This window comes from Cyanistes caeruleus, chromosome 1 (genome assembly GCF_971803275.1).
Source record: "Cyanistes caeruleus chromosome 1, bCyaCae1.hap1.1, whole genome shotgun sequence".
Lineage (NCBI taxonomy): Eukaryota > Metazoa > Chordata > Aves > Passeriformes > Paridae > Cyanistes > Cyanistes caeruleus.
In genome coordinates, this window is record NC_141701.1 from 22,388,905 (window position 1) to 22,416,195 (window position 27,291).

The 27,291-nt window shown below is 39.0% G+C and overlaps 1 protein-coding gene across 1 annotated transcript in view; it reads left to right on the forward strand.

Annotated features, from left to right (window-relative positions):
• Positions 1 to 352: 352 nt before the first annotated feature.
• STK3 (serine/threonine kinase 3) overlaps positions 353 to 27,291 on the forward strand; it is a 128,256-nt gene continuing 101,317 nt past the window's right edge. The window contains exons 1-5 of the mRNA XM_086881707.1: positions 353 to 736; positions 7,316 to 7,396; positions 7,841 to 7,969; positions 9,928 to 10,042; positions 27,047 to 27,211. Coding sequence (XP_086737833.1) covers positions 714 to 736; positions 7,316 to 7,396; positions 7,841 to 7,969; positions 9,928 to 10,042; positions 27,047 to 27,211 — 513 coding nt within the window. The 5' untranslated portion in view covers positions 353 to 713. The remainder of the gene's footprint in view (positions 737 to 7,315; positions 7,397 to 7,840; positions 7,970 to 9,927; positions 10,043 to 27,046; positions 27,212 to 27,291) is intronic.

Genomic DNA, 27,291 nt, shown 5'->3' on the forward strand with positions numbered 1-27,291 from the left:
GCTTCCCCTCAGCACTGCCCTGCAGCCGGTTGCCCACGAAAACTTTGACTTTCTGAGAAGGGGCTGGGTTCCACAGCCTCGCCTGGTGCACACAGGCGGGTGAAAGGTTCTGCCGCCCGGCAGCGGTGCCCCGAGGCCATGAGGTGGCCGCGGGCGAAGAGCCGCCCTCAGGCGGCAGTGCAGCCCGAGGCTGCCCTTGCCCGGCGGCTCAGCGCCCAGAGCCAGGGGACGAGGCGCGGGGCCGGAACGGCACAGCGGGGGTGCCGGTTCGCCCGGCCCGGCTCGCAGGGACGCCCCACGGGCGGAGCGGGTTCCACGGGCGAACTACACCTCCCGGCGTGCCCCGCGGGCCGTCGCCGCGCGGGAAATGCCGGGACCTCGGCAGCGCCGCGGCCTCCATGATCTTCCCCTCCCGCCGGCGCGGCAGCGCCCGCTTGTCTCGCGGTGGGCGGGGCTTTCTCGCAGCCGCCGCTCTGAGCGACGTCCACACCACCCTATCAGCGCCGGCTCTAGCCCGGCTGTAGCCAATGAGCGGCGCAGGAGGGCGGGTCCCCGCCGCGGCCGGAGGTAGCGGTAGTGGCGGCAGCCGGAGTGTGTCCGTGGGACAGCGTGGGCCCTGTGTTGAGGGGCAGTGAGGTCGCTCGGGAGCTGTGCGGGTCCGGCGGGGCCCGGGGGCTCGGTCAGCGGCCCCGGGGGGCCACGGCGGCAACGGCATGGAGCAAGCAGCGCCCAAGAGGTAACGACCCTCTCCGGCGGCCCCTTCCCCGCCCGGGAGCGCTGGCACGGCCAATGTGAGGCCTCGGTCCCGGCGTCTGTGAGCGGGCGGTGGGACAGGGACGGTGCTGAGCCTTGCTTAGCGGCTGGAGGGCTCTGTCACGTGGGAAAGGGTCTTCTGTAGGGTGGGTGCCATGAAATACAGCCTAGAGTAAATGCCCCGGTGGAGACGAACCCTTCAGGGCTGCTTGAGTTAGGAACATTTTTAATATGAAGTGAGGGAAACTTGGTCGCCGAGCAGAGTCCTCTCTGGCCTAGGGGTCTCTCACTCGATAGTTCAGGAGCACAGACGAGTAGTTCTCCTTTCACGTTGGAAAGTGTCCTTGTTTTCTGCTGCTGCAGGGATGGATGCTTGTGGGGGTGGGCGTTGCATAGTTGCAATTGCAAATCAGGGAGTGGGAAGAGGCAAACCCCAAGAATATTCCCACAGTAGATGTATTTTCTCAAATACATAGGCTGTCAGGTCATATTAATTACTGTGCACGATTTAAAAAGTAATTTATTATTTGACTTGTTAGTGCATAAAATAATTTTGCTTTGTGTTAAATTTAAATTTAATCATATATTTCAATTGGAACAAGCCTTTCTTGGGTGTAGATGTACAATACACGGACTGTAGTTGTGTGGTGTTCAGAATGTAGTTACATGGTTCACATATATATTTACTGTCTTTGAGCTCAGTTTTTACTTTCGCTTCCTGATAATGAAAAATCTAGGGACTACACAATATAAAAATTCGTGGTGAAGGATATTATATCATTTTATACATTCATCTTTAAAACCTTTACATTCTTCATTCAGAACCTTTAAAATTCTTGTAGCTTTCTGTAGGATGATAGGGCTTGAGAAGAATGTAGTCTTGAACATCTGATGACTTCTCCTCCAATAACACATGGAGTGACAGTACCTACTGTGGGAAACTTTGAAAAAGAATTGGTTTGTAGTTGCTATCTAGGGTGGTTTTAGCAGGCAATGGGGTAAGGAGTGACAGGCCTACACTGTACTTTCAGGCTGAAGATGCTGCATATCTCAGATGAAGGAAGTAGGACAGGCGCCAGCAAAACTTTAGGAAGAGAAATGGAAATGTCTGAGGACTAATCAATGTCACCAGCAGCAGTGGAAACTTTGGGATCTGCTGGTATCACAGGATTGAAAATCAAACTGTGAAGTTAGCATGACCTGCCAGATGCTTTGGGGAAGATGTTGCATTTTCTGTAACTTTATTGCCTAAGCTGGATGTGTGTGTCTGGCCTAACTGAAACTAAGAGATGTTTAAATACTGGATTAGGTCATGAAAAAACTAGATGTGGGAATGTCTAAACTCTGGCATGTTTTTATATTCCATATGTTTTTTGAAACTTATTTCTGGAAATTCGTGTTGAGAACTCAGATTTGTTTCTTTAATGGAAGGAAAAATTTGAACTCAATTTTTAGTAAGATATTAACTCAGGTTATTTCTTAAGATTTGTAGCAAATTTTTCTTGACTGTAGATCATAGCCCCTTTATTGGTAGTTTTGTACAGTTTCCTGATTGTTGGTATTCCCAACTATTCTAGGCCACCCCCTTTTTCTGAAAGTCTGGAAAAAGTGCAGCTTATTTTTTGTGGGCTGAATTTTTGGTGCTGTCCTTGGATGCAGTAGTGGTTTGAAATGGACCAATGTTCACTTGGCAAAACAAATGTGAACGCTTGAATTCTTTACTTTGGTGCCCGTTGTCCACAGTAGCAGTTACTGAGAGGGATCTATTGGCATCATATCTGTAGTACAAGACAGCCATTTAGAGGTAGCAAGAATTTCATATGTACACTAAAAAGCTGCATGGATGTCCTAGAATCTGAGTGTTCCCTTCGAGGTATAGGGCACTTCTCTTTAGAGGAGCACACAATGCTGTTATATTAATCTTTAATACAGCCCTTCAGAAAATAGCAATGATGATGCCCAAGTGCCATTCTAGGCCACTGTGGCTTTTCAATGGAAGTGCTGTAAAAATAATTCACTTTTTTTCTTTGACTAATGTACTGCAACAGTAACACAAGACTTTTAAGGAAGAGTCCTTTTCAGAATATTTTCTACTTTAAAAATAATTTAGAGTAGATGTTCAGATTTTACACTGAACAATTTGCTCAGTAGTTGACACAGTTTTCTTGCATCTGAATCTCTAACTGTACTTTAGATGTGCTTTATAGTTTTTTCCCTCACTGGAAAGGAGATTCGCTCTTGAGATAGTTACAAAATTTGCCTCTTAGTGTTGTAATATTCCTTTGTTGTTATTGTTGTGTTTTTCTGTATCCTTGGCCAGCTCACATGTGAGGATACAGATTGCATACAAGGAAAAAACAAAATAGTTATTGACAGAATTTTCTCAAGCGCATAGTTCTTAATCTTGTCCATCTCCTGCATGCTGCTGCCAAATGAATGGCTGCCTAACAAGCATGAGAAGTGTTAATGAAGGTATTCCACTCCTTTCATTAAACTTGAGTTTAATGTTCATTGAAAAACACAACTTTTCAGGTTTTCTGGGAAGAGGAAGAACTTGTTCATAGTATATGAACTGTGTGTAAAAAAGTGTGTTTTTTAATGTTTGTGTCAATGGACATGTTGGCAGTTGTGAAGTTCCTCCTGAATATGATAGGACAGAAATGTTTGGGCTTTGTTGGTAGAATGCTAAACGTAAGTACACAGTACAGTGGTGTAAACTGTCTTAATCTTGCTTCTACTTGTGCAAATGCTGTGAAGCAGATTAAATGTCTCAAGGCTTCCACATGCCACCTCTACTTCAGATCACTGCAGTGATTTCTCCTACTACCTTCTCTTTTAATATATCAATATAATTGATCCCAGCCATTCTTTTTAAATGTTTCAATGTGTTAGTTCTTCTGCACAATAAACCACACATATTCATGTTTCTTGGAGTGGCTGGCCGGTTTTTGTATGACGGTAATTGATGGCTTTGTATTCTTTATTCCAGCTTTATTTTTATTTTTGAACTTTCAGAAATAATTTTTTTTATTCCTATCGCTTTAGCACATCACCAATTTTTTTTTTGTAAAATCTGTGTATAATGACTAAGATACTTTACTCATACTTTTTTTTTATAATTTTTGAGGAAGAAATCTCTTGCTCTTTCATGGTGCACTTCAGATTCTTCTGATCTTCTTACTGGGATTGGGAGCCTCTTACATTTTCTAGGTTTTCATTTTCTAGAATTTTGCTGATGTACTCAATGGCAAATAAGATTCTGGTCAGATTAGGAATTAATGTCTTCTCTTATGAACTGGATTTATAAAAGTATAATTATTTGCTAGGATGTATTTTTCTTGTTAGGAGACTAGATGTTATGTGGAAAGTCAAACCTTCTTAGAACAAGAAAATCCTTTTGACATGTCTTTCCCAGAGGTACAGTTTAGTTAGTCCTTCTGGTTTGAGGAACAGCTTCCCTTCTGGAAGACTTTTAAAATAGCTCATAATCACTACCTGATAGTTGAGATTCAAGAGAAAAAAAACAGGTTTTAAAATTAACTTCTCTGCCTCTTCTTTGACTTTCTTATATATACATATACATATATATATATATATATATATATATATATATATTACACATACACATATGGCACTTGTATCCTTTGGCCAGACTAAAGCAGTGCCTTGATATACTGATTTGTTGTGTTTTAAATGCTTGTGTTATGAAAGCAGAGGATGACTGAGAGAGAGAGGAATGAGACACATTCTGTCTTTCTCTCCTATTGTCCTTGTGCCCTTTGTCTCTTCATTTTTGTCTCATGCCCCCTCTTCACCTTGCCCCCTTCCCCCCACCATTAAGAGCTGATGCTGAAATTTTCGATGTGTTTCTCTGTCCCAAGATTGTTGCTTGCTTTTAACTAACAAGATAATATTTCTAGTCACTTCTTATGTTCTGCTTGGTGCTTTCTAGCCAGTTACACCAGTTGCTACCTTCTTCCTTGTTTCTCATGGTTTCATAAATGCTTTCTTTACTGAAGCCCTTCAGGGTATATCGCGTGATGTTTTGTAGTTCAAGAGCTGAATATTCTATTTAAACATCTAGAAACAGAAATCATTAGAATGTCTGAGTCATTAGGATTTTTCTGTGGTTCAAAGAACTGTGGTGTTGATACTATCACTTGAACACCAGACCCAGCATCTGTACTGTTTCAGTGTGCGTGAAGAAGTGGGAGGTGCTTTGAGCAGGGTGTTTGGTGATGGCATTCCTGAGGCTGACATACCTTCCTTACTGGAAAAAGGTTTTTTATAAAGCTGCCTTAGTGCTAAGTGTGATTTAGTCTCATAAAATGTTTGTCAGAATTGGATAATATGAAAATAATTTTAAAACTACAGAATACTTATTTCTTTGATCTCCTGGTTGCTTCTCAAGTACTCTAGATAATGTTATTTGACAATGACATTGGTTTTGATCAGTTTATGGCTGTTTGTGATTATTTCACTAACTCTTCTCAGGCACTCACAATGTCTTGGCATTAATGGTGCTGTTGGAATCCTTTTGGTATGGATTTTTTTCTTGGTTTTTTCTTCTTTCTCATTTTAGCAGGCATTATTCTTTCAATGAGCAGGTGGAAGTGTTCTCTTTGTGGGCATCTCCAGTCAGGGGTACTGTATGCTTTCTCTTTTCTTGCTGTTACTAAAGTAACAAAAAGAAAAAAGTCCCTTTGCTTTTCTGTCTAGTATGTCTTTTGTTATGCAGCTCTTTGACTGAGAGACTCAGCTAAAGGTTATACTTTTTATTTTTCAGGGCTCTGCTTATATTATAAACATACTGTTTATAGTTTTTTGGTGTTTATAGTTGTTTGGGTTTTTTGGTGGCAAGAAGGAGATGATAGCAACAGCTTATTGTTGAATGTTGCCTTTACAGTTGCATATACTCTGTTCAGACGGGAAAAAACTTTGGAACAAAGAAGCAAAATGAATAATTTATTGCTTTAATACCTACCTGCAAAATATTTTTTCCTCTTTGATTTGTCTCAACACATGCTTATTCAATAATGTAAAAAGTGCTTTTCTGCAAGGTATAAGTTCTTTCTAGTGTCTAACCAGCAGAGAGAGTGAAAAAGACAACAGAGGTTTTTGTTCTTGTAGGCCATTTTTGCAGACATTGTTTAGCTGTTTTCACTTGAATTTTTTGCTGTTTTTCTCTGTATTCATGAGTTGTGCCTTTTCTTTGCTGTGAAGATTTTTACTTTCCCTAAACACACAGACTTTCCAGCTTCTTTACTGTTTCCTGTAGCAAACTGCATGGTCTTTATAGTAGTTAATGCACCTTTCCTTACCAATTGTGGATGCTTTTTGTAGTCATGTGATAATTCTTTGATGTATAAATGTGTGCACTCATGTGCCTTCTTCTTGCCTTGCTTCCCTTGTTTAACACCAATCCATATGACTTGTGTGCTTCAGTGATTACTTTAAATTTTTTGCTTTTACTTAGATGGTTGGCAATTACAGGTCTATTTTGACTCATGATTTTGCTCATTGGTCAGTCACTTTAATTTTTATTAATTTTGTATATCACAGAATTGCATGTCCTAATATGAAGTTGTTTTTTTTTCATGTTACTCTTCTTCCACTCTTAGATTTGTCAATCTTTTCAGTCCATGCCCTCTTTCCTTCGCCTGTTCTGTATTTGTTTCTAGAAAGTGTTGTGGGATAACTTACTTTCCACAAGTTCTCACTGATCTGCCATTCTTCAAAGTTTCCTTTTTTTTTTAATCCCCTTTTCCTCTTCCTGCATATGGAATACATTGTCTATATTTAACACTACAGCACCAGCTATTCTTCAGTTCATCTTCTACTTTATTAGTACCCTTAGCTGTCATGTCAACTTGTTACTTTAGTCTTGCAGCAAAATTCCCTATAACTTTAAGGTGAAGGATTTACGTGTTGCAGCCACCTGTCCCTGCTGCAGTGTGCGTGTAGTTATATTTTCCTGTCTTATGTTCGGTGTTAGCTCTAGTGCAAGCTTGCAGCCAAGTTGTGTTTTGATATTTGCCAGGAGTCTGGGGTCCTGGATAGCTGGGAGTGCTAGAGACCAGGGAAAAGCTAGGACTGCTTGTAAAAGAATACAAATGGTGGTAAAAGGGGGTTGAAAGTGCTGGAAGAAATCATAGGGTGTTACTGAATCATTTGAGACTGTGTGAGAGAGAGAGCTAAGGGTAAAATGTGGTGGTGTTATGTAATTAGGAATTTTGTTGCATCCTGTCCCTATGTGCATTTACAAAGGTGCAGGAGAAGCTGTTCCAACAACTCTTACAGTAGTCAGCTTTTGGGATTTAAGTCTTCTGCTGCTACCTTGGAAGCGCTACCATATGCTCCCAGAATCATCTTGTCTTCAGAATTCTGATTTTAATGATGCCATTCCCTAGCTGATGGAGGGGTACATTTTACTTCATGTGGCTGAAGGACTTGTTTATAAATAGAGAACAATATGGCATCCTCTAAGCAGTAGGGGGCATGTGTTTGCATGTGAAAATTCTTTCTCCCCCAAACAAATAAATAAGGTTTGTCTTTCTTTTAGCAAACTGAAAAAGCTAAGTGAAGACAGTTTAACTAAGCAGCCTGAAGAAGTGTTTGATGTTCTGGAGAAGCTTGGTGAAGGGTGAGTACAGCTATTTACAGGGGCATAGGATCAGAGGGAAACAATACATAAAACGTATGTTGGAATATTAAGTTACAGAGAGAGTGACTGTAAATATCCTACGGAATGCCTCTATAGACAAGTTTTACTTCTAAAGCAAATGCATGCATCATAGATTTCCACACTTTCCCTTATATGTTTATGCATTTTAGATGTGTGTTGTTTGTTAACACAGCAAATATACTTGCACCTCTAATGGAATTTGAAACTCTAAATCTTGACACAAGATTTCTTCAGTCTTGACAAAGCATTTTTCTGTCTTTCCTGAGGTCCTGGTAGAACTGATCATTTTGCAGCCTGAAAAATGCTCAAACTTCTGCATATGGCTTCTTTGACTTTCTGTGCATAATGGAAATCAGGAGCAGTTTGTCTTGTTTTTTTAAGAAAATTATCTCCTATTTTTAGGTCTTACGGTAGTGTGTTTAAAGCAATACACAAAGAATCTGGACAAGTTGTAGCAATTAAACAGGTGCCTGTGGAGTCAGATCTTCAAGAAATAATTAAAGAAATCTCTATAATGCAACAATGTGACAGGTAGGTAAGACATTTCTATATGCTTTCTAAGATTCTATGTAAAAATGTATTTGTACTTGTGAAAATAGCCGAAATATAAGCAGCTGCAAACTTTTTCATGGAAAGTAAATTGTCAAACAGAGACTTCTTAATTAAAGGAACCACTGTGGACCTCCTCCTCCTCTCTGTAGTTTGGATTGAAGGAAGTACAAATAGTGTACATAACAAAAAACGTTGGAAGAATAAATACTGGCCTCTGCTTAGAATTCTCCATGCTTGCTTCACTTTACTTGCACTGTTAAGGTCAAAGGTGACCATTTCCTTTAAATGTCTTAGGCTTTGTGAAATTCTGAGTTACACGTTTCAGAAGATTGATAAAGATGTTTCTACCAGAAGATGTATGGCTACCATACATTAACTTCCAGAAGAGTATTATCTTGGCTGCCTTTTTTCTGCAGGAACATCCCTTTTAAAAAGTGAACAATCTTGTGGAAGTGCTGGTGGATTGTTACCTGACACTTGTTCACAAATCTTATGATTGCAGTTCTTGTAGAAATGGAAGGCTTGATGCAAGGATGCAGAAATTACTTTGCATTTTCTGTTGTTTATGGAGTTTACTGCTGCAAGTTCAAAATCAGATTTATTAGTGTCAGTCTTTAAGCAAATATGAACAGTGTTTTGAGATTGCACTGCACTTGTTTTGAAAAGATCATCTTGTCCTGATTGAAGTAATACCCAGTTGCTGCTGGGAATACTGGCATAGTATAAATCTGGTAAGAGATGGTAACAAAAATCACTGGGTTTTTGTTATAAGTAATATAGCCTTCCTCACTTAATGAATTTATAAAGAGCAAGATCATTGTGTCATGCTTGTAAATGATAGACATTTGGACTAGTAAGTAGGAGGCTGACCCACCTTTCCTTCTGAAAAGGCAAATTCATTTAGTGCTAACAGTTGCTCTTAAGTTAAATAGTTTTTTGATAGTATTGAGCTGTCTTTTTTTAAAGATAGCGTTTTAAAGATAGTCATGTTGCAGGAGGCAACCATAGGTCCTCTCTTCTTCTAATATCTGTTGTCTGTATGAAGAATGTTGCTGCCAGAAATGCCGGTCCTAAAATACAGTTCCTTGCAACAAAACAAAATAGTATTTGATTCCATCCCATGATGTAGGTGTTCTGATGAGAAGCCACAGTCTGAAATCTCTGTATCTCACACTTCCTGACTTTTTGGGAGATAGATGACAAATGAACTGTAGCCTTCTTCATTAAGTTACTGCAAAAAATCCCACTCAAAACCTTCAGTCTTTTATTTCCATAAATACACCATCTAATAACTTATGAAGGATGATGCTTTTTATTTTTACCACGTCTGTTTCTGCCTTTCTTTTGCAAGTGACTCCAAGGAAGCATTATGCCAAGTGATAAACTGATGAGTAGCAAATCAGTATGTTCTGTTTCTGACAATACTATAATTCCACATGAAATGCTTCAGTATGAAAAGCATTTGCAAATCCAGATCATTTCAAATTGGCACTAGATTCTCTTTAATATGAAAGTGTAGCTCTGTGCTTGAAATAAGTTCATTCTTGCAAAACTGGGAAAACATGAGTGAGTTTCCATGTTATTTTGTTCTGGAGAAAAGAAAACAAGACAGTCTTTTTAAGAAGAGAAGCATGCAAGAGAGGTCTTGGAGGAGGGAAAAACAAAGCTTTTTGTCAGATGACTAATATTTGGGAAAACTGTCTGTATTTGAAGATTGCTGAAAACTTACATACATAGTAGTGGCTTTACAGTTTTATTAAGTAATCATAATTTACTCTAAAAAGGCATTGGTTAAGCTAATTACAGATTTAAAATGTATTTGGTTGCACTTGCTCTTTAGCTGTGTCAAACAGTAGTTTTTAACAACAGGTGTGCTGGTGATTCTGTTTTTTTCTTCTAAGAATTCATCTATTTATCTAACTTTTTTTTTCATCTAGTCCTTATGTTGTCAAGTACTATGGCAGCTACTTCAAGAACACAGATCTATGGATTGTTATGGAATATTGTGGAGCTGGCTCTGTTTCAGACATAATTAGACTGCGTAATAAAACGGTGAGTTGTTGTTTTTTGTTGTTTATTTTTAAAATATATATACCAGATCATAAAATCCATTTATGAATTAAGATTGGAAGCCAGAATAAAATCTGGAGTTACAAGACAAGATTTTGGCTGATGCCAAGGGGCCTATTTGTGCCTTGGTTCCCAGGAAACAAGCTCATGCAGTTGCTGACTGTCTTTGTGCCTTCCTCTGGGGACTGATAACCAGCAGAAGCAAATGCATTTTGAAATATTAAGATCTTGAAAATTTCTTGAAAATTACTGCTTTGTAGAAGGCAAAACTGTGTCTCCTTTCCCCTACCCCTTCCACCTTACAGTCTGTCAGCAGCCACTTAGTAGCTGCATAGTTTGGAAACAGGCATAAAATTTTCTTGCTCTCACTCACTAATTAGGGAGCATGAGAAGTGACCGGCATTACTCAAGGAATGAAATGGGGAAGAGATGCCAGCTGAAGAATGTGAGAGGGAACCAAAATGAGGGTTGTATGGAAGTGTCTTAATGGACACTTAATGTGACTTATAACAGCAGTAAATAGAAGAAGCCTATAGTAAGTAAGTTTTGTTTTAATTAAGAAACAGCTTCTCTGAAAAGTGTTTTGCTCTAGATGTAGGAATTCAACCTTGAAAATTCCTTTGAGTCTGCTGTTTTCAGTAACAGACTGTAACATGAATTATTCTTTTTACCAGCACATACTCTGTGCTGACAATAGCTACTGGGCTTCACATTTTGTAAACACTCCCTGAAATGTTCCTTCACCTTACTTGGGAGCAGAGGGAGAAAGTAAAGGAGAGAAAAGCAATGTGTAGGTTTAGAAAACAAGTCATAAAGGAAAATGGAATCAGGTTTATTAGGAAGTGGAGGTGATGCCAAGATTAAAGGGAGCTCCTTGGAAAAGGTGGCTTGTACCAGGGCTGCTGTAATGTGATGGCTGGGGAAAAGCCAAAACCAGTGTCAGATTGCTGCAGTTTTGCAATGTTCAAAACTGGTGTTCTTGCTGTTGTATATTATCCAAGGATCAGTAGCTTGAGTAAGAAATGGCACAAGCTAGTCCAGAATTTAAAAAAAACCAAAACAAATCATAACCCATTTAAAACAGAATTTAGAAAAAAAGGAGCAGACTTGTTTGTGCATTGATAGAAAATACTTGAATTTTTATTTTTAAAAGGTGTGCATATGAATGTGTGTGTACTTATATAAAGTCAGGCTATCTGGTTTTTCTTACACCTGTGGTAGCATATTGACATAGTAGATACATTAAACATTTGAGGGGAAGGGGTATTGGAGTCTTGGAGCAAATGCATACCGATGATCAGATGAACTGTCTCTACTGCTGTTTGTTGTTAAGTTTGATATGATTAAATAATGTGAATTCTATGTTAGGAAACAGAATAATCTGTTTAAAATACATAGATACCGATGATAAAGCTTTTGTAAAGGCAAGTCATGGAGTGCATGGTTAGTAGAGTTCTGTGAAGGAGTTGGTAAGGACACAGTTAATGTTGGCTGGTGTAAAGTTGGTTGGACGTGCTGAAATGTTTATGGACAGACTTCCACACCAGAGGCTCTTCAAGCAAATACAGCTGTAATCTGGAGTAAATGTGAAGTTCTGTCACAGGTGGGTAATTGTTTTAAATATAAAAAGAGGGTGTTTTGGCATACTACTTGGGTCTGTGCTATCCTGTTTCAGAAAGATGTTAGAAATACTTTATATTCCTAGTGGTGGAAACTGGCAAAGACATGAAAGGCTTTGTGGTACTGAGAAAATAAGCACAACTAAATGTCAAGAAATGCATTTGGCTTGGTGAGAAAGGCATAGTCTTTATATTCAGGTTCATGAGCACTTCAGCTTAACTTTTAGAAACAGTTGAACAAGTAAAGCAGTTGTTAGAGACTGCAGTGGTACCAAGGACAGAGCAGAACTATGGAAGTTTAAGAAGGTAACAAGGGTAATGAGAAGCAAAGACTACTTCTCTAGAAGCATTCTCTAGATACCAGATGCATTTGGATATTTCTGTGATGAGAAGAGGTACATGGAGGGAAGAGACATGGTGAAAGGTTTTGAAAACCATGTGTCCTTCCAAGAAAGTAAGATATGGATACTTTACTGTTTATTACAAAACAAGAGATCACTTGTGACAGTAGATGCAAAGCAAAAATTTTTTTCTTTACATGATGATGATAGTCACTGTATAGTTATGGAAGTTCTTATAGATGCTGAGAGTTGATTTTCAAAAGGCAATTAAATAAGACCAAGAAAAAAATGACTGTGCACTTGAATGGGTAATGACTGGAACATGGATGGGGAGTCCATATGCTTCAGATCTCTTAGAGGGTGAAGCAGACAACTATCGCAGTTTACTTGTCATGTACTTACATTCAGGAAGGCTACCAGGCTGGACAAAATTTTCATTCTGGTGCAGAATAGGGAGTGTTCCAGTGCCTATAACAAAAAAATAAGCAAAGCAGACTTCTCCATTTCTCCTTTGCTATGCCTCTGTCTTGCAAGTTTTGGGAGATTTAGGCAGAGGCTTTGGACTTGTTTGAATTCTCTTGCTGTTTGTGGAACTGATCACTCAGACTGTATGTGATAGGAAGCTTGTAACTATTACTGGAATGAGACTGCTTAAAGTACTTGAGCATTCTGTTGATGACCTTATATTTTATTTATTTATTCATTCATTCATTCATTAAATGGAAATAAGAAATGGTTTTGTAATAAGATAGAAGATAGAAAGAAGATAAATATCTTCACTTGCGAACAAGGAGAGAGTTGTTTCTTATTTTGTCAGAACATTTACTGAATAAGTCAGACACATAAGAGTTGTGTATTCTGTAACTTTCCTAGATTGTCAAATGAAGACTGTGGCTGAGCCAAGGGAAAATTTATTTCCGGCTTCTTCATATTTGAGGAAAAAATATTGAGAAAGTTGAAGTAAGAACCCTTTAGTGCACTGGCCATTAGGATTATCATTTGGACTTGATCTTAAAGGTCTCTTTCAACCTAAATGATTCTATGATCATTATTAAGTTATAGGAAAAGGTGGATTTCTCCTCCTGTTTGGGGAGGAAACATTAATACGTATTTTCCCTTGTTGCTTGTCTCTAAAACTAAGAATTTATTGATTATCTTTTTCTGTTTTTGTGGTTTCCCTACTTTTTCAAAAACTGTGCTTGTCTAGAGAGTGAACAACACTGGGTTTTGTTCCACTCCTCTAGTGGACCAAAATCAAGGGAAACAGAATTGAAAATTAGGCTAATTTTTAGTGACTGTTTGGAGCTTATTCATATGGAGAAGTTTTCAGCTTGGAAAGAGCAGGTTCTTGTCCAAGAGGCCTATGTCACTAATTTGAAGTTAAATGGACCCCTTCAATTCTGCCTGGAGTCGTCTTCTGGAGTGCCTGGCAGATCAGCAGCACTTGAGAAAATTCATGGTGCTTGTTAGCTCATCTGGGGTGTGGTGTTCATCAGTCCTGGGCAGCAAAGCTTAGATCCAGTGTTGTCTACTTTTCTCAGAGACTGGTTTGGGAGGTACATGTATCTTAATACATTCAGGCTGTGGGTTGCTTCCAGGAAGGGCAGTTCTGCTGTTCTCCGACCTGACTGATGTGTTCCTGCTGCCTTTCCCATGCCTCAGATGCAGTGATTGTCTGTGGCTGCAGAGTGATCTTCGATAAGCTTGATGATATGATGGGGGAATTTCCTCTGTGTTCTGTCCTCCCCTGTCCCCATGAGCTAGCTCGGGACTTACTGTGGCAGCACAGTGGCTTAATCTGATGCAAGGAATGAGCAGTGCGGAGAGGGAAGGAAGAGAATGTACAAGACTGACTTTCAGTGTCAATAGAATGAGATAATTACAGTGTGAAGCAACACTGAGGCTTACAGGATGCTCTTAATATAAGGGAGAATACTTAAACACAACCAACCTTGTCCCTCTAATGGTAATTAAGAATGCATTTGCTCATCCACTGATCAGGATTAACTGAGTCATTCTAATCCTGACTCTTTGGGGACCGAATTCAATTGGCTGAAACATACCAGGTAGTGGCTATGTTGTAGGATTATCAGACAAACCTGTCTTATTTGGGTCAGTATTGTAAGTAACAAGTGTAGGGATGGATAGCTGCATCCCAGCTGTGCAGTTGGGCCCAGAGATGGCGCATTTTATATCTAAAATTGCTTCCTTTACCCGCCAGTTTATTAACCAATAAACATGTCTAATGCCTCATGTACTCTTAATGATTAGCTTCTGACATGTTTTCTTAGCTAATTATTTTTTTCCATGTGTTTAAGTTCCACCGATTCAAGTGAGTAGTGTATCCAAATCTGTGGATGTTGTATTTAATGTCCTACTGGATTTGCTTTGTCTGTATGTTACCATGGGAATCCAGGGTAAATCTTTTGTTATCTGGGCTAAAGACATTTTGCTCTTAAGGATGTTATTTTGCAGTTTTAAGCAACAATGTTTCTCAGTAATTTAACAGTTAAAATAGTTCCAATTTGTAGGCCTTTGCTTCACTTAAGTTCATGTAATTATTAGCTATCTAGGGCCTAGTACCTCTGGTATTTTTAAGGTAACATCTATCGCAGTATAACTTCCTCAGTTGAGCCCACATGGATTAATTAATACCCAGACAGTCCATACACAAAGATTGAAATTCCTTCTGCACTGGCTCACTTGCTTATCTGATCTTGGTCATGATGGACAAGTCCATCCTAGCAATGCTGCTGACCACGTTCTGACAGCGGGCCTTCCAGGTGATGAATTGACTCAATGGGCTAATCAGCTTTCTTACTGTTCAGAGACTAATCTTTAGGCTAACATTGTTGAATTACTTTTTTATGCAGCAAGGCTGAGAAAAAGGAGGAAAGAACTTGATCACAAATGTCCTGGTTGGCTTATTTTGTGTTTAGCCTTATGGAGCAGGGTAGCTTCTACTAGTTTCTGCAGTGCAACACTGAGATTATTCAGTGCTTGTCTAATAGAATCCTTACTATGGCTCTGAATGATTGACTGTTACATAAATGCTGGGAATTAGTTTTCCTTAGTTCTGTAGGGTAGCATTGTAAGTTCCTTAAAAAATGGATTGTACTGTCTGACTCTCAGAATGATAGACCTTTCTTTCAACCTTGCATTAAACTGTATTCACCTGCTTGGAAATTTGCTCATGAAAATTACGTTTTTTCCCTGAGCTGAAAGGTCTTTGTATGCCAGAAATAAGATGCGTGTTATGTGTTGGCTAATTTTTATGAAAGAAAAGGAAGCTTGAGCTACATTGATATTCATCCATTTCTAAAATAACTATTTATATATCACCTGCAAATACAGTTGACCAAAAGCATTCAGAAATGGGGAAGTTTCAAAATTAAGATTGGCCATGCAGCATCCTCTGGTAAACGTGCTTTGGGATACGCTAACTGTCCTCTCTTCCCCCTTTTCTACAGTGTTAGCTGATCATGCTCACTCAGTGAGGAATAATATACTATTAAATTATACATCCTCTGAAGTCCAGTGTTTATTTGTAAAATACTATAACAATTGCTCTATAGGCAGAATTACCTCTCCCTGAACTTTATCTGACCTTCCTCTTTCCATTAAAAGAAATACTCTTTTAACTTGTGCCATGAACATCTACAGGTCAGTTCTAAGAAGAATTTGATTCCTGGGTGATTTCTGTAGTTTCCTACAGGTGCATAATATGTTGGAATTAATCTTGTGGGCAGTCTTAAAACTAGCCATGTAGTACTAAAATGCTCAGCATCATATAGTTCACTTACTTTCTGTTTAAAAACTGTACTTCTTGGAAGAAAGCTTACAAAATACTACTTCAATGCTAATGGCTGTATTTGCTGGGTTTCACAATGTTTATATTTGCTACTGATCTCTTTGCAGTCAGGTCACTGCTAAAAGATGAGAGAGACTACAGCATGTTGAGGGGGAGATAAGATTTTCACATTTTTTCTGTTCTGAACAAATTGGCTAGTTGCACAGTCAGCAGATCTCCTTTGCCTCCTCACCCACTTCAGAAAACAAATCTGTGGAGCTTTTGGGAGAATAGCAGAAGTTGCATTTGTGGTTTGAAGTCAGTTACTCATTTTTCAAACTGAGCTGCTAATGATTTTTCAACTAAAAAATTGTAAGAATGACTCAATGCAAGCAGCAGGGTTTTTTCCCCTCTTGTAAATAATTTTCATTTAGTGCCAATTTTAAGTTGCTCAAACAATAAAATGGCCATGTAAACATAGAATTTGAAGAAATTTATAATAAAATCTTGCAATAGAAGGTAGCTGTTTAAATGAATGTTTAATCATGTCAGTCATCTGCTGGTACCCTCTATATAGCTTGTATCACAAAACAGACAAAATTTTACTCCTGTTGTAATAAAGGGTGGAACTTCAACCTTTTTGCCTCACCACAGTGCTCTTTCCCTTCTGAAGAACCCCATCATTGCTTGCCTTGGAGAGCCAGAAATATCAGCTGAATTTTTAATGTATTTCCAGTTTGAGTCAACCTTTCTGCATATAAAGTTTTAATCTGGGCAATAAAATTTGTCTCCATTCAAGGAGTAAAGCCAAGTTTCATTACAGTCTTCCACATATATTTTATTTTACAATAAAAGGATCTTTTTAAAGTTTAGATGGGTTTATTGCTATATATTACTGTGGTGAGGAAGTGGAGGAAATGTAGAAAAATTGCAGGTAAAAGAAAGGTTACTGTTTTGAATTATATTTATTTTAGAGATGGTAAGGAAGGAAGTGAACAGTGTGCCACTGATTTGGAATAAGTGATAATTTTAATTTGAAAAGGACCTCTGGAAGTCAGCTAGGTGAGTCTACTTTTCCAAGGAAGGATGTCCAGTTTGTGTTTAGGACCTTGCTGTAATGACTTCTAACAATCTGAAAAGTGAGGGACTCAACAGTCTCTTTTTCCAGCCCCGTGAACTGTTACTACTTCTTGTATGCTTAGTGAGGATTGTTTTGGTTTGTTCTAGCCCCTCTAGTCCAATTCTAGCTGGACTCTCCAATTTATTTTCTTTTATAGGAGCCTGGAACTGAGCACAGTGTTTCAGATTTGGCTTCATAAGTGCTGAATAGAGGGGAGTATTTACTTGACTTGACTGTGCTTTCCTAATGAAGGCCAGTCTATGGTTAGAGTGTATTGCTGATATTGCTGACTGATATTCAGCTTGTCTTCTGGAGCCACCCAGAACCTTTACTGCATGAATGTTCCCTGCCATATTGATTCTCAGTCCGTACTGGTAATGGCATGGGGTTTTTCTATCTTGGTGTGGGACTCTGCTGTTGTTGAACTACTGTATTTGTTGTCAAGCTAATTCTTCCAGATTGTTGAGATCCCTCTACAGCCCTGGCATGTTTTGTAGTGTATTGGCTGTTTCATGTCATCCACAAACCATGATGGGGTGTGTTCTTGCTCACTGTTCGGGTTGTTGATCAAGATGTTCAGAGTATTCACCCTATGATCAGTTTCTGAGAACATTGTTTATAGTTGGCTCCTAGTTACGTTTTGAACTGTTGAGCCTGGCAGTCCAGCCAGCTGTTCCTCTACATCTTCTTCATGATTCCCCAGATTTAGTTTAAAATGTATGTATATTGGAGACTGCCAACAGCCTTGGTAAATTCAGATGAAATTATATCCTCAGTTTCTCTTCATCCTCATAGGAGAGTGATCAGAATTAATTTAGCATGATTTCCTTCTGGTTAACTTAGGCTGGCTGTTTCCAGTCATCTTTTTATCATTTATGTATATAAAAATCAGTTTCTCTGTAGATTTACCCCATAATATTTTGGGGCCTGAGGATGAGCTGATAAGCCTGTAATTCCTCAGGTCCTTCTTGCCAATTTTGAGGACGATGGTATTGTGACACTTTGATTGCTGTAGCCTTTTAAAGTTGATAAGAGATAGCCTTGGGTTGATACTAGCCAGCTCCTTGGCACCTTTGGATGTATCTTGTCTGTTCCCATGGACTTGTATTTGTCTAATTTACTAGGGTAATTCCTAACTTGTTCCATTTTGCTACTAGGCAAAGACAACTGAGAGTCAAAGAAACCCTACTAAAGACTGTTCTTTAGACTACTAAAACATGTTTGGGATATTTCTGTATAGCTTGTCAATAGATTGACCACTCAACACAAGGTCTTTCTTGTATTTATTTTTAATTTTCTTTCTTTTTTTTTCTGCATATAGACCAATACAGTTTTCTTGCTGTCTTCTGTTTTGCTGTCCAGATTCAAGTCTGCCCTATTCTTGGCCTTTGTAATTAAGTTCTTTACTATCCAGGCAATGCTTCTTTATTTATCTTTAGTAATCTGTTTCTGCTCTTTGCATGCCTTATTTTTTGCACTTTAGCTCTGTTAGGAGTTCTTAGTTCATTCAAGATGGCCTCCTGCTGTGTTTACTTAACCTTGCATGCCAGGAAAGACTGTTTTCATACTTCTAGGAAGTTGCCCTTTATGCTCAGCCAGCTCTTTGTTGACTACTAAGATTGTCCAAGGTATCTTTTGGTGACACTGTTAGAACCTGTGGGGATGGTATGAGCAGGTGTGTAGTTTGTGAGCCACGTGATCTATTTCCAAATAGATTTCCTTACAATGGTCAAGTTGGTTTTAAACAGCTTCTTGTTAGAAAGGCATACAGTTGTATTGTTTTAGCAGACCTGTAGTAAGGGCTTCCAGTGCAGTTCTTGATGTTATTCTTTTCAGAAGAGGACTTTGCACAACCAAACTAACTACATTGGTGCTGATCACAGCTCTGTGTAGACATGCCAAAGCATGTGCTACTGAATCATACTTAAAATCTGCACTTAGTACAGTGCTAAAGAGGTTCTGTACTTTTCTGCATTACTTCTAAGCTTGTGCTCAACATCTGGTTCTGTACTTCATAGATAACTTACAGAAAACTGGAACTTGGTAATGAAAGGCTGAGGAGTCTCACTTCCATGTTCTGATCAGTTCTTGATCTGCCTGTGTCTGTGTTACAAATGTTAGCTGATGTTAAGCATAGGAGCCTGAGATTTCCTGAAATAGTTTTTCCTATGAGCCACTAGATATGTTTTAGATAATTTTATGCTGCTGCAAGGCTGTAGTAATTCTCTCAAATTACATATAGAAGATTGATGTGTTAGTACCATCTCAAATTCTCCAGTACAAAAACACTAATTTAAGGAAAAGAAGATGACGTCTCTTGCATATTATATTCAAGAAATATTATGGAAGTTTTATTACTGAGATTATGTAGTGAAAAACAAATTTTAAAAAATACTGATCATCACCTGTACAAGATATATTTCTAGTTATGTTCTAGCATATTTTCTGTGATTTTGTGTGCAGCTTGGGTCTTACGGTAGTAAGTTCTTACTCTGTCCATTACTGTAATACTGAGGTGTCTCCTTAGATATAATATAGGATTAAATAGAGACTATCTGAAAGTCTTAGACCAAACCTTGTCATTAGTACTGTCACAATTTGGTATTTTACTCCAGGACAAAGGCTGTGATTTTGTTCGAAGAGCACTGTCTTTACACATAACATACAGATCTTCATAAAAAAAGAAGTCTGAAGTGTAGTTGCCCTGAAAGGGAAGCTCAAAGAAAGCAATTTCAGGACAGTGTAGTTTGCAACAGATAGTGAGAACTAGAATCTAAGACTGGCTTCAAGCTAGAACTGTAACTTAACAACTCTTTTTCTCTCTGAAGATTTCTGCCTTAATTCCTAAGTTAGATGTCAGATACTACGAATGGGAAGGGTACTGTGGGAACCATCATCTCCTCCTTTGCATATTTGACCATCTCTCTTGCATCTCAGGGTTTTTGTTAGTCTAGCCTTGTCTTTGTGTAACTGAAGAATAGGAGAGATGTGTGAGAATAGGATGTGAAATATTCGAGCATCATAGCTCCTGCTGGAAGAATGGCTCCTTTATTTGTCATGAGAGTGGACCTACCCCATATGTTCAACCTAATCAGAGTGTTTAGATGCAGTAATCTGATACTTCCCGGAAGCATCAGACTTAATGTGCATGTATTAGTGTAAAAAGACCAGCTGGGAATGGACTTAGTCAGTTAAAATAATTCAGCTGACCCAGACCCCTTTAGAGAGGCCTCAGGAAGGAGAATGGCTGTGTGCAAGAGAACCTGTGGATGAGTTGTCCCAACAGCTGCATGGATTAGGTGGGGTGTGATGGACTGAATAGATGTACCCCGCAGTCTCCCTTGTGTGTGGCATCCATAGCCACTTAGATATATATATTTGTGAATTAGATGTATAATTATAGATTCATTAATTAATATAATTAATTAGATGTATAATTATAGTCTCCTAAGAGATGTGGAGAATTAGAATTTGCTGCTTTGCTCCCAATTTTGATTTTTAAGATTGGCTTCATGTCTAATGTATTTTATGTAGGCTGTTGAGTTGTTCACTTTTATCATTCACATTCTTTTTAATATATAATCTCTGTGTGATTTTGATGGTGAAGGATTAGAAGCTGCTTCATGGCTGATCCTTATGTATAGAATAGAACCAACCCATCAAAGGGACAGCATACAGGATTAGAACTAGCCAAATATACCAAACAGATCAATGTTCCACAAGGTTTTAAGTGAGGATCGTGACATGAATGGAAATCAGAAACAAAGAAGGAAGATTATGATTGTGAAATTACACTAAGGTTCAAGGTATAGAACTGTGCTGGTGGAAAAATGATGCTGTGTATGTAAAAGCTCAGAATAAAATAGATCAACTTTTTTACAGGAAAAATACTGCCCATATAGGTTGATCAGGAATAGAATAGTGTAAGAACCATACATCTAGATCAGGACAGCAACATTGACTGGAACATAATTTTATATTAATATTAAATAGTTCTGTTTCTTTAAATTGTCCTGTCTGGTAATTATCATTGGTACTGCTTGTATGTCAATATCAAACTACTTCTAGAAGTAGAGAGTACTGGGTATTGAGTAGATGCAAGCTGTGTGCTGTGACAAAGCATGTAATGGTCTGATTCTTAGCTGTTTGTATGTTGAAAGTCACTTATAGGGACACAGACACTACACTACCTATACAGCAACTTTTAACCATGCTTATGAGGACAGATTCTGATTTATAGTAAAGAAGGGGGGAGACATAGTCAGAAAGCATTTTGATATAGATTTTAAGAGTTTATTTGTGGTTTTGTAAATAAATTAGTAGGAGCTTTGGATCTGTTTTTATGTACTTTAGTCTCTTGTTACTTCTAACAATTGGTAGGCCACCTCCATTTATTTCCCCAAATTCCGTTAGGTTTGCATTACTTTGTGTGTCAGTTAGTCTCTATGATATAAAGGAGAACTGTATATTTTGTCACATAAAAAAAAAACCCAATTCAGTATTTCCCAACAAAACAGTTTTTTTCCTATCTCGTAAATCCGAAGACATAAGGCGTTGATGCATTTAGGTAATCAGTATTCAGGAATGTGTCCATATGTCCTTTTTTTGACAAGTTGATTATGATGGAAGACATTGTAAAATCCAGATGGGGTTAACTGATACGCTCATCACAGGGAAAAATCCAGAATAGAACAGAAAACAATATTTCAGTTAGAAGGGTCCTACAATGACCTGCTGCCTGACCAAGTCAGGGCTGACCAAAAGCATGTTTTTAAGGGCTTTTAAGGTCCAAATGCCTCTTACACAGTGACAGGCTTGGGACATCCACCTCCTGTAGGAAGCCTGTTCCAGTGTTTGACCACCCTCAGTAAGGGAATGCTTCCTAATGTCCAGTCTAAGTCTCCCCTGGTACAGCTCTGAACCATTCCCACCTATCCAATCCCTGAATACCAGCGGGAAGAGCTCAGCACCTCCCTCCCCATGTCCCCTCCCCAGGAAGCTGTAGAGAGCTGTGAGGTCACCCACCTGTCAGCTCCCTTTTCCCCAAATGAAACAAATCCAAAGACCTCAGTCCCTTCAAGCAGGACATTGCCTCCAGCCCTTTCATCACCTTTGTTGCCTTCCTCTGGACACATTCTCATCCTTTACCCTCACTCTTCAGCTGTGGGGCCCAGAGCAGCACACAGAGCCCAAGGTGAGGCCGCACCGAGGCTGTGCAGTGGGACAGTCACCTCTGTGACCGGCTGGTGATGCTGAGATTGATGCACCCTAGGAAGGGGTTTGTCCTCTGGGCTGCCAGGGTGCACTGCTGACTCCTTCTGAGCCTGCTGCTGACCAGCACGCTCAGATCCCTTCCTGCAGGGCTGCTCTTGAGCCATTACTCTCCCAATTTATGCTTGTCCCTGCGTTGTTACATCCCAGATTTAGAATCAGTCATGCAGGCTTGTTCAGTTTGATCCTGAACAAGTGCTCCATTCTGTCCAAATCTATCTGCAAGGCTTTTAATTCAAACGGCATCTCCCACTTTGGTATCCTCAGTGAATTTTACTAATGGTTCATTCAATTCCTGCATCCAGATTATTGATTAAAGTAGTGAACAAAACTGGCCCTAGAACTGAGGGATCATCATTGGTGACAGGTCAACAGCCAGATGTAGCCCCATTCTGTACAGCCCTTTGAGCCCTGCCCTTCAGCCTCTAGCTCACTGTGTATCTGCTTATCTTGGAGAATGATGCCATGAGAAACACTGTCATAAGCCTTACTTAACTAAAAACCAGTATCCCCCACTTACTTTTCCTTCACTGTGGGTGGATGATCTTAGACAAAGGTATCAAACAGGACTTTCCCTTTGTGAACCCATGTTGACAGTGCTTGATGATTTCATTGTTCTTTCAAAGCCTTTCAGTAGTACCTGGAATGATGCTTTCCATTAGTTTTGTAGAAACTGAGATTAGACTAACAGATGCATAGATTCCCAGGTCTTCTCTCATGCCCTTCTTGTAAATTGGAATAACAGTGCCTAGCTTTCAGTCAGCAGGGACCTCAGCCACTGATTTTTCAAGAAGTAAAGCTAGTGATTTAACCTCCTTAAGAACACACACTTGCCTTTTGTTCAGACAGTTAACTAACTTACTTGTTCCTTAGTATTGATATATTTTGGAATTTGTTTATTTTGGGGTGATATTCAAAGTTTAAATATAGACAAGTCAGCTAAAACAAACGACTGATGATTTTTTTTTCCAAATTTATGCAAATGCACCTAATTCGGTTGTATGGAGTTGTAAATTATACTAATACAGAATCATTGAATGGTTGATTTTGGAAAGGATCTCTGGAGGTCATCTGGCCCAACCAGCCTGCTAAAGACAGCCCATCTAGAGTTGGCTGCCCAGGGCCATTCCTGCATGGTTTCCAAGGAGGTGGACTCCACAGGTTCCCTGGGTAAGCTGCTCCAGTGCTTAGTCGCACTCGCAGTAAGAAGTTTCCTGCTGTTTAGAGAGAATCTCCTGTGTTTCACAGTGTGTCCATTGCCTCTGTTCCTATCACTGGGCACCACTGAAAAGAGCCTGACTTCATCCTCTTTGCACCTCCCCTTCAGTTATTTGCAGACATTAAAAAAATTCCCCGTAAGGTTTATCTTCTCCAGGCTGAACAGTCCCAGCTCTCTCAGTCTTTCTTCCTGGGAGAGATGTTCCAGTCTCTTGATCATCTTTGTGGCCCTTTGTTAACTCTCTCTGGTGTGTTCATTTCTATTATACTGAGAAGCCCAGAAGTGGACCCAGCACTCCAGGTGTGGGGTCAGCAGTGCAGAACAAAAGGAAAGGATCACTCACGTCCTTGCACCTCCTGGCAACTTTGTCTCATGCAGCCCAGGATACCATTTGATTTTTGTCAGGCAGTGTAAAAAATACTTAAATACTATTAATGTGTACAAAAATATCTGCACAAGATGGTTCTGGTCTACAGGAACAATATAAGTGGAGCTTTTTTTACAGCACTTAGTGCATCCAATAATCTTCCGAAATGGTCTATGTGGGGCTCAGCTGCAATACTGCATAGTTAAATAAGGTTTTGGGGTTTAGAAGTATACATGTGGAGAACTTTGTAATTTATGTGCTTTCACTGTTATGCATAGACAGTATGTGTTCTGCAAAAAGTTCAAATTGCATAAAAATAATGAAATTAATGATTTTGAAATCTTTTTTCAAAGTGCTTGTTTTGTGGTGATTACTTGGTAATGTTCAATATGGCAGTGCATTATTTTCTGAAAAGGGGATTTTGTCTAGAGAAGGTGGGTGTACTTTCTTGGGTAAGGCTGGAAATTCATTGCATCCTTCTAAATATTATTACATATTAAAGCCAAACATTTTGTTTAAGTATTATTGTGCACATGCTTGGCCATGTTTAGCAACAACATAAGCAGTAGTGATTTTAGTGACTGCATCATGTTATATAGATGATGATTATACAAAGCACAAGTGCATAAATCTAGGATGATTAGAGGCTGGGATTGATGTCTTAGAACAGTGTAAATCCGTTCTTCCTTTTTTCCTATGCTTCCTTGCTAGTGCTGTTTGTGATAAACATGACTTGTGCTCTCTGCCTGCTACTTAGATTTGGTATTCACTTCTCTGGGCTTTTTTGACCACTGTGTGTATTTGCATGTGTAAATACTTTGTTCTTCTATAGTATTTAGCTATGCTAGAGCTTTACTTAGCTGAGGGTCCCAAGCTTGGGCATCAGGCTGCAGTACTCCAGAATTCTCTTTTGGTTTGCTGGATTCTCACTCCATAGCTTCTTTGCCAGCTTTTGGTTCCAGTGTTCTTTTAGCCTCTCCTTTTGAGAGCTGGATTTTGCCATGCAGCTACAAAACCACTTTTCCATCTTGAGCTGATGATCCAAAGATCTCCATGTGGTTAATTTTTCAGGAACTAAAGCTAGAGGTTTACCTCCTTAGTAGAGCAACATATTGAAGAGAGATCTCTGCTATGTCCTCTAAGCACCATTTATCATAATACTTGTTTATAGATTAAAGTGGGAAGGAAGTTTTATGCTTGTCTTGCTACACATTTGTCAGCGCTCAGGATCATTTTCTGTTGCATGTTCAGGATTAGCTACATGGAAATCTTTGGAGATTCAAGGCATTGCATTGTTTCTGAAACTGTGTGGATTTGGCAAAGCTTAAGCAGAAGGTGTTGCACTCAGCATGTCTTAAACCATTCAAGATATACAGTGTTAAATAGCCAGAGTTTAAATTGCCTGAAGTATGAGTTTGCAATTAATCGCAGTTTTAGTGATTCACCATAGAATTTTAGCTCACATATTGAGGATTGTCTCTTTCTCTGGATATCCTTTTGACCATACTTCTGCTTATATTACAGTTGATGTGAAATACCAGATCAGGTAGATGGTTTTACTCCCATGGCACAATGCCAGGAAAGTTGTCTTATTTGAGCTGTGTATTAACAGGGTTTTCAGTTTTTCTGGCATGCAGTCCATTGAAGCATCATGGCAGTCAGCATAAAGTAGTACAAGTAAAGGCTTTGAGCAGTGTGTTGCTGAATAGAAACACTGAGAGATCTCAGAGAGAAATGGTGGGGAAGGAATGCATAATGCCCAGCAGAGGCAATAACTGCTTGACTGGGAGCTAATATACCACCATCAATTTCATCCTCTGCTTGCACAGGAAAAGGTTTATAAAAGTCTCTGGAACCCTTTGAGTATATCAACACATGCACTTTTTTAAAAGCAATGCAAATTTGAGCAGCAGCTACTTTGCTTTGTCTTTTCTTTACTATACCTGAGTTGAATCCAGGAGCTGTTTTGTTGGAAAAATAATTGGGCAGACAGGTTTGTTTTCAACGAGGATCTGTCTGTTAGAGTTGTTCAGTGGAAGGGCTGAGACACAGTGTGAATTACTGCTGTAGGTTGCAGGGAAAGGAGGGACTCTGGAGCTTAGGAATGGTGTTTAAATAAATGTATGTATAACTGTGCCCTTGGACTCCACACCTAGGTTTTATGAGACTGGATAGAAGCTGCAACAGGGAAGTGGTTCTGTTTGTTAAATAATTAAAATTTGTTATGAGCAGCTCAAGTGCAGATAATCTTGCTGACTAACATTTTTTTTCCCTTTTTGTTGATTCATTCTTTTGGCATAGAGTGATTGCAAGTGGGTTTTTTGTTTCTTACAGGCTTTTGATGGTGGTTGTTTCTTGGAGGAAGGTGTGGATGGATGTCAACCAACACTTTCAGAACTGAAATTGGAAGGAATTACTATTGCTTAATTTAATTTCTGTGTAGGATTGGAAAAGGAGAGGAAAGAGGGGAAAAATGCAACCCAGTATTGCAGCCAAATCAGAGTATTCATCTTCAGTTTTGCAGTTTCTTGCATTTCTGAGAATATGTGAAGTTTGTTTAGTTCTTACATTGAAGATCAGTGTACTGTAATTAATTGGTATTTCAGTTGTATGGATAACTTCTTTGTATTTCCTTGAGCAACTTCATCACATGGAATGAATTATATGTGCATGTTTTTGCTTTTAGTCGAGAACAAATGCTCATGAAAATCTGAGAAGTGTTCTCAGAGGGGTCTGGTACCTGAAAAAGAAACTCTTGCTGTTTCTCTGATAACACTTTTTCAGGAGCTTGTGTGTTCCTATTGTGTTGATCTAAAGTGATGAGGATAAACAACTGCTAACTGTTGACTTACTCAAGAGTCTGTGTTGTTTATGAAGCAAGTAAAAGAAAATACATCTCAATTTTTTTCACTCTGTTGTGTTTTCTTTGGTAATGAAATGTCTGTCAGCTTGTTGCCAGTAGACTTCTTGCAATTTATTGTAGCATTTGTGATGGCATGTGACTCTGCAATGTATTAGTGTTAAGAGAAGCATTTTGGCCTGTCAAGTCTACACAACATCTTTTTTTTTCTATAGTTGGCATTAAATAATTTATTTTTCATTAATTTTTTTAGCTTTAAAACAGAAGTTTTTCTGGTCTACTAAAGAAAAGAGAAAGTCAAGCATAATGCTCTTTCTAATAATCACTATGAAATGATGTTGATTTAAATAAGTCAAATATATGCACTTCATGTGTATACCTGAAAATGTTTTCTTGCAGCTAACTGAAGATGAAATTGCAACTATTTTGAAATCCACTCTTAAAGGACTTGAATACTTGCACTTTATGAGAAAAATACATAGAGATATAAAAGCTGGAAACATCCTTCTTAACACCGAGGGACATGCAAAATTAGCTGATTTTGGTGTGGCTGGCCAATTAACAGTAAGTAACTGTGGAAAGATCATTTAAAAATTCTATAGTGCTCCAAACCTTGTTCTTTCACCTTTGTCTTTTGCCTTGAA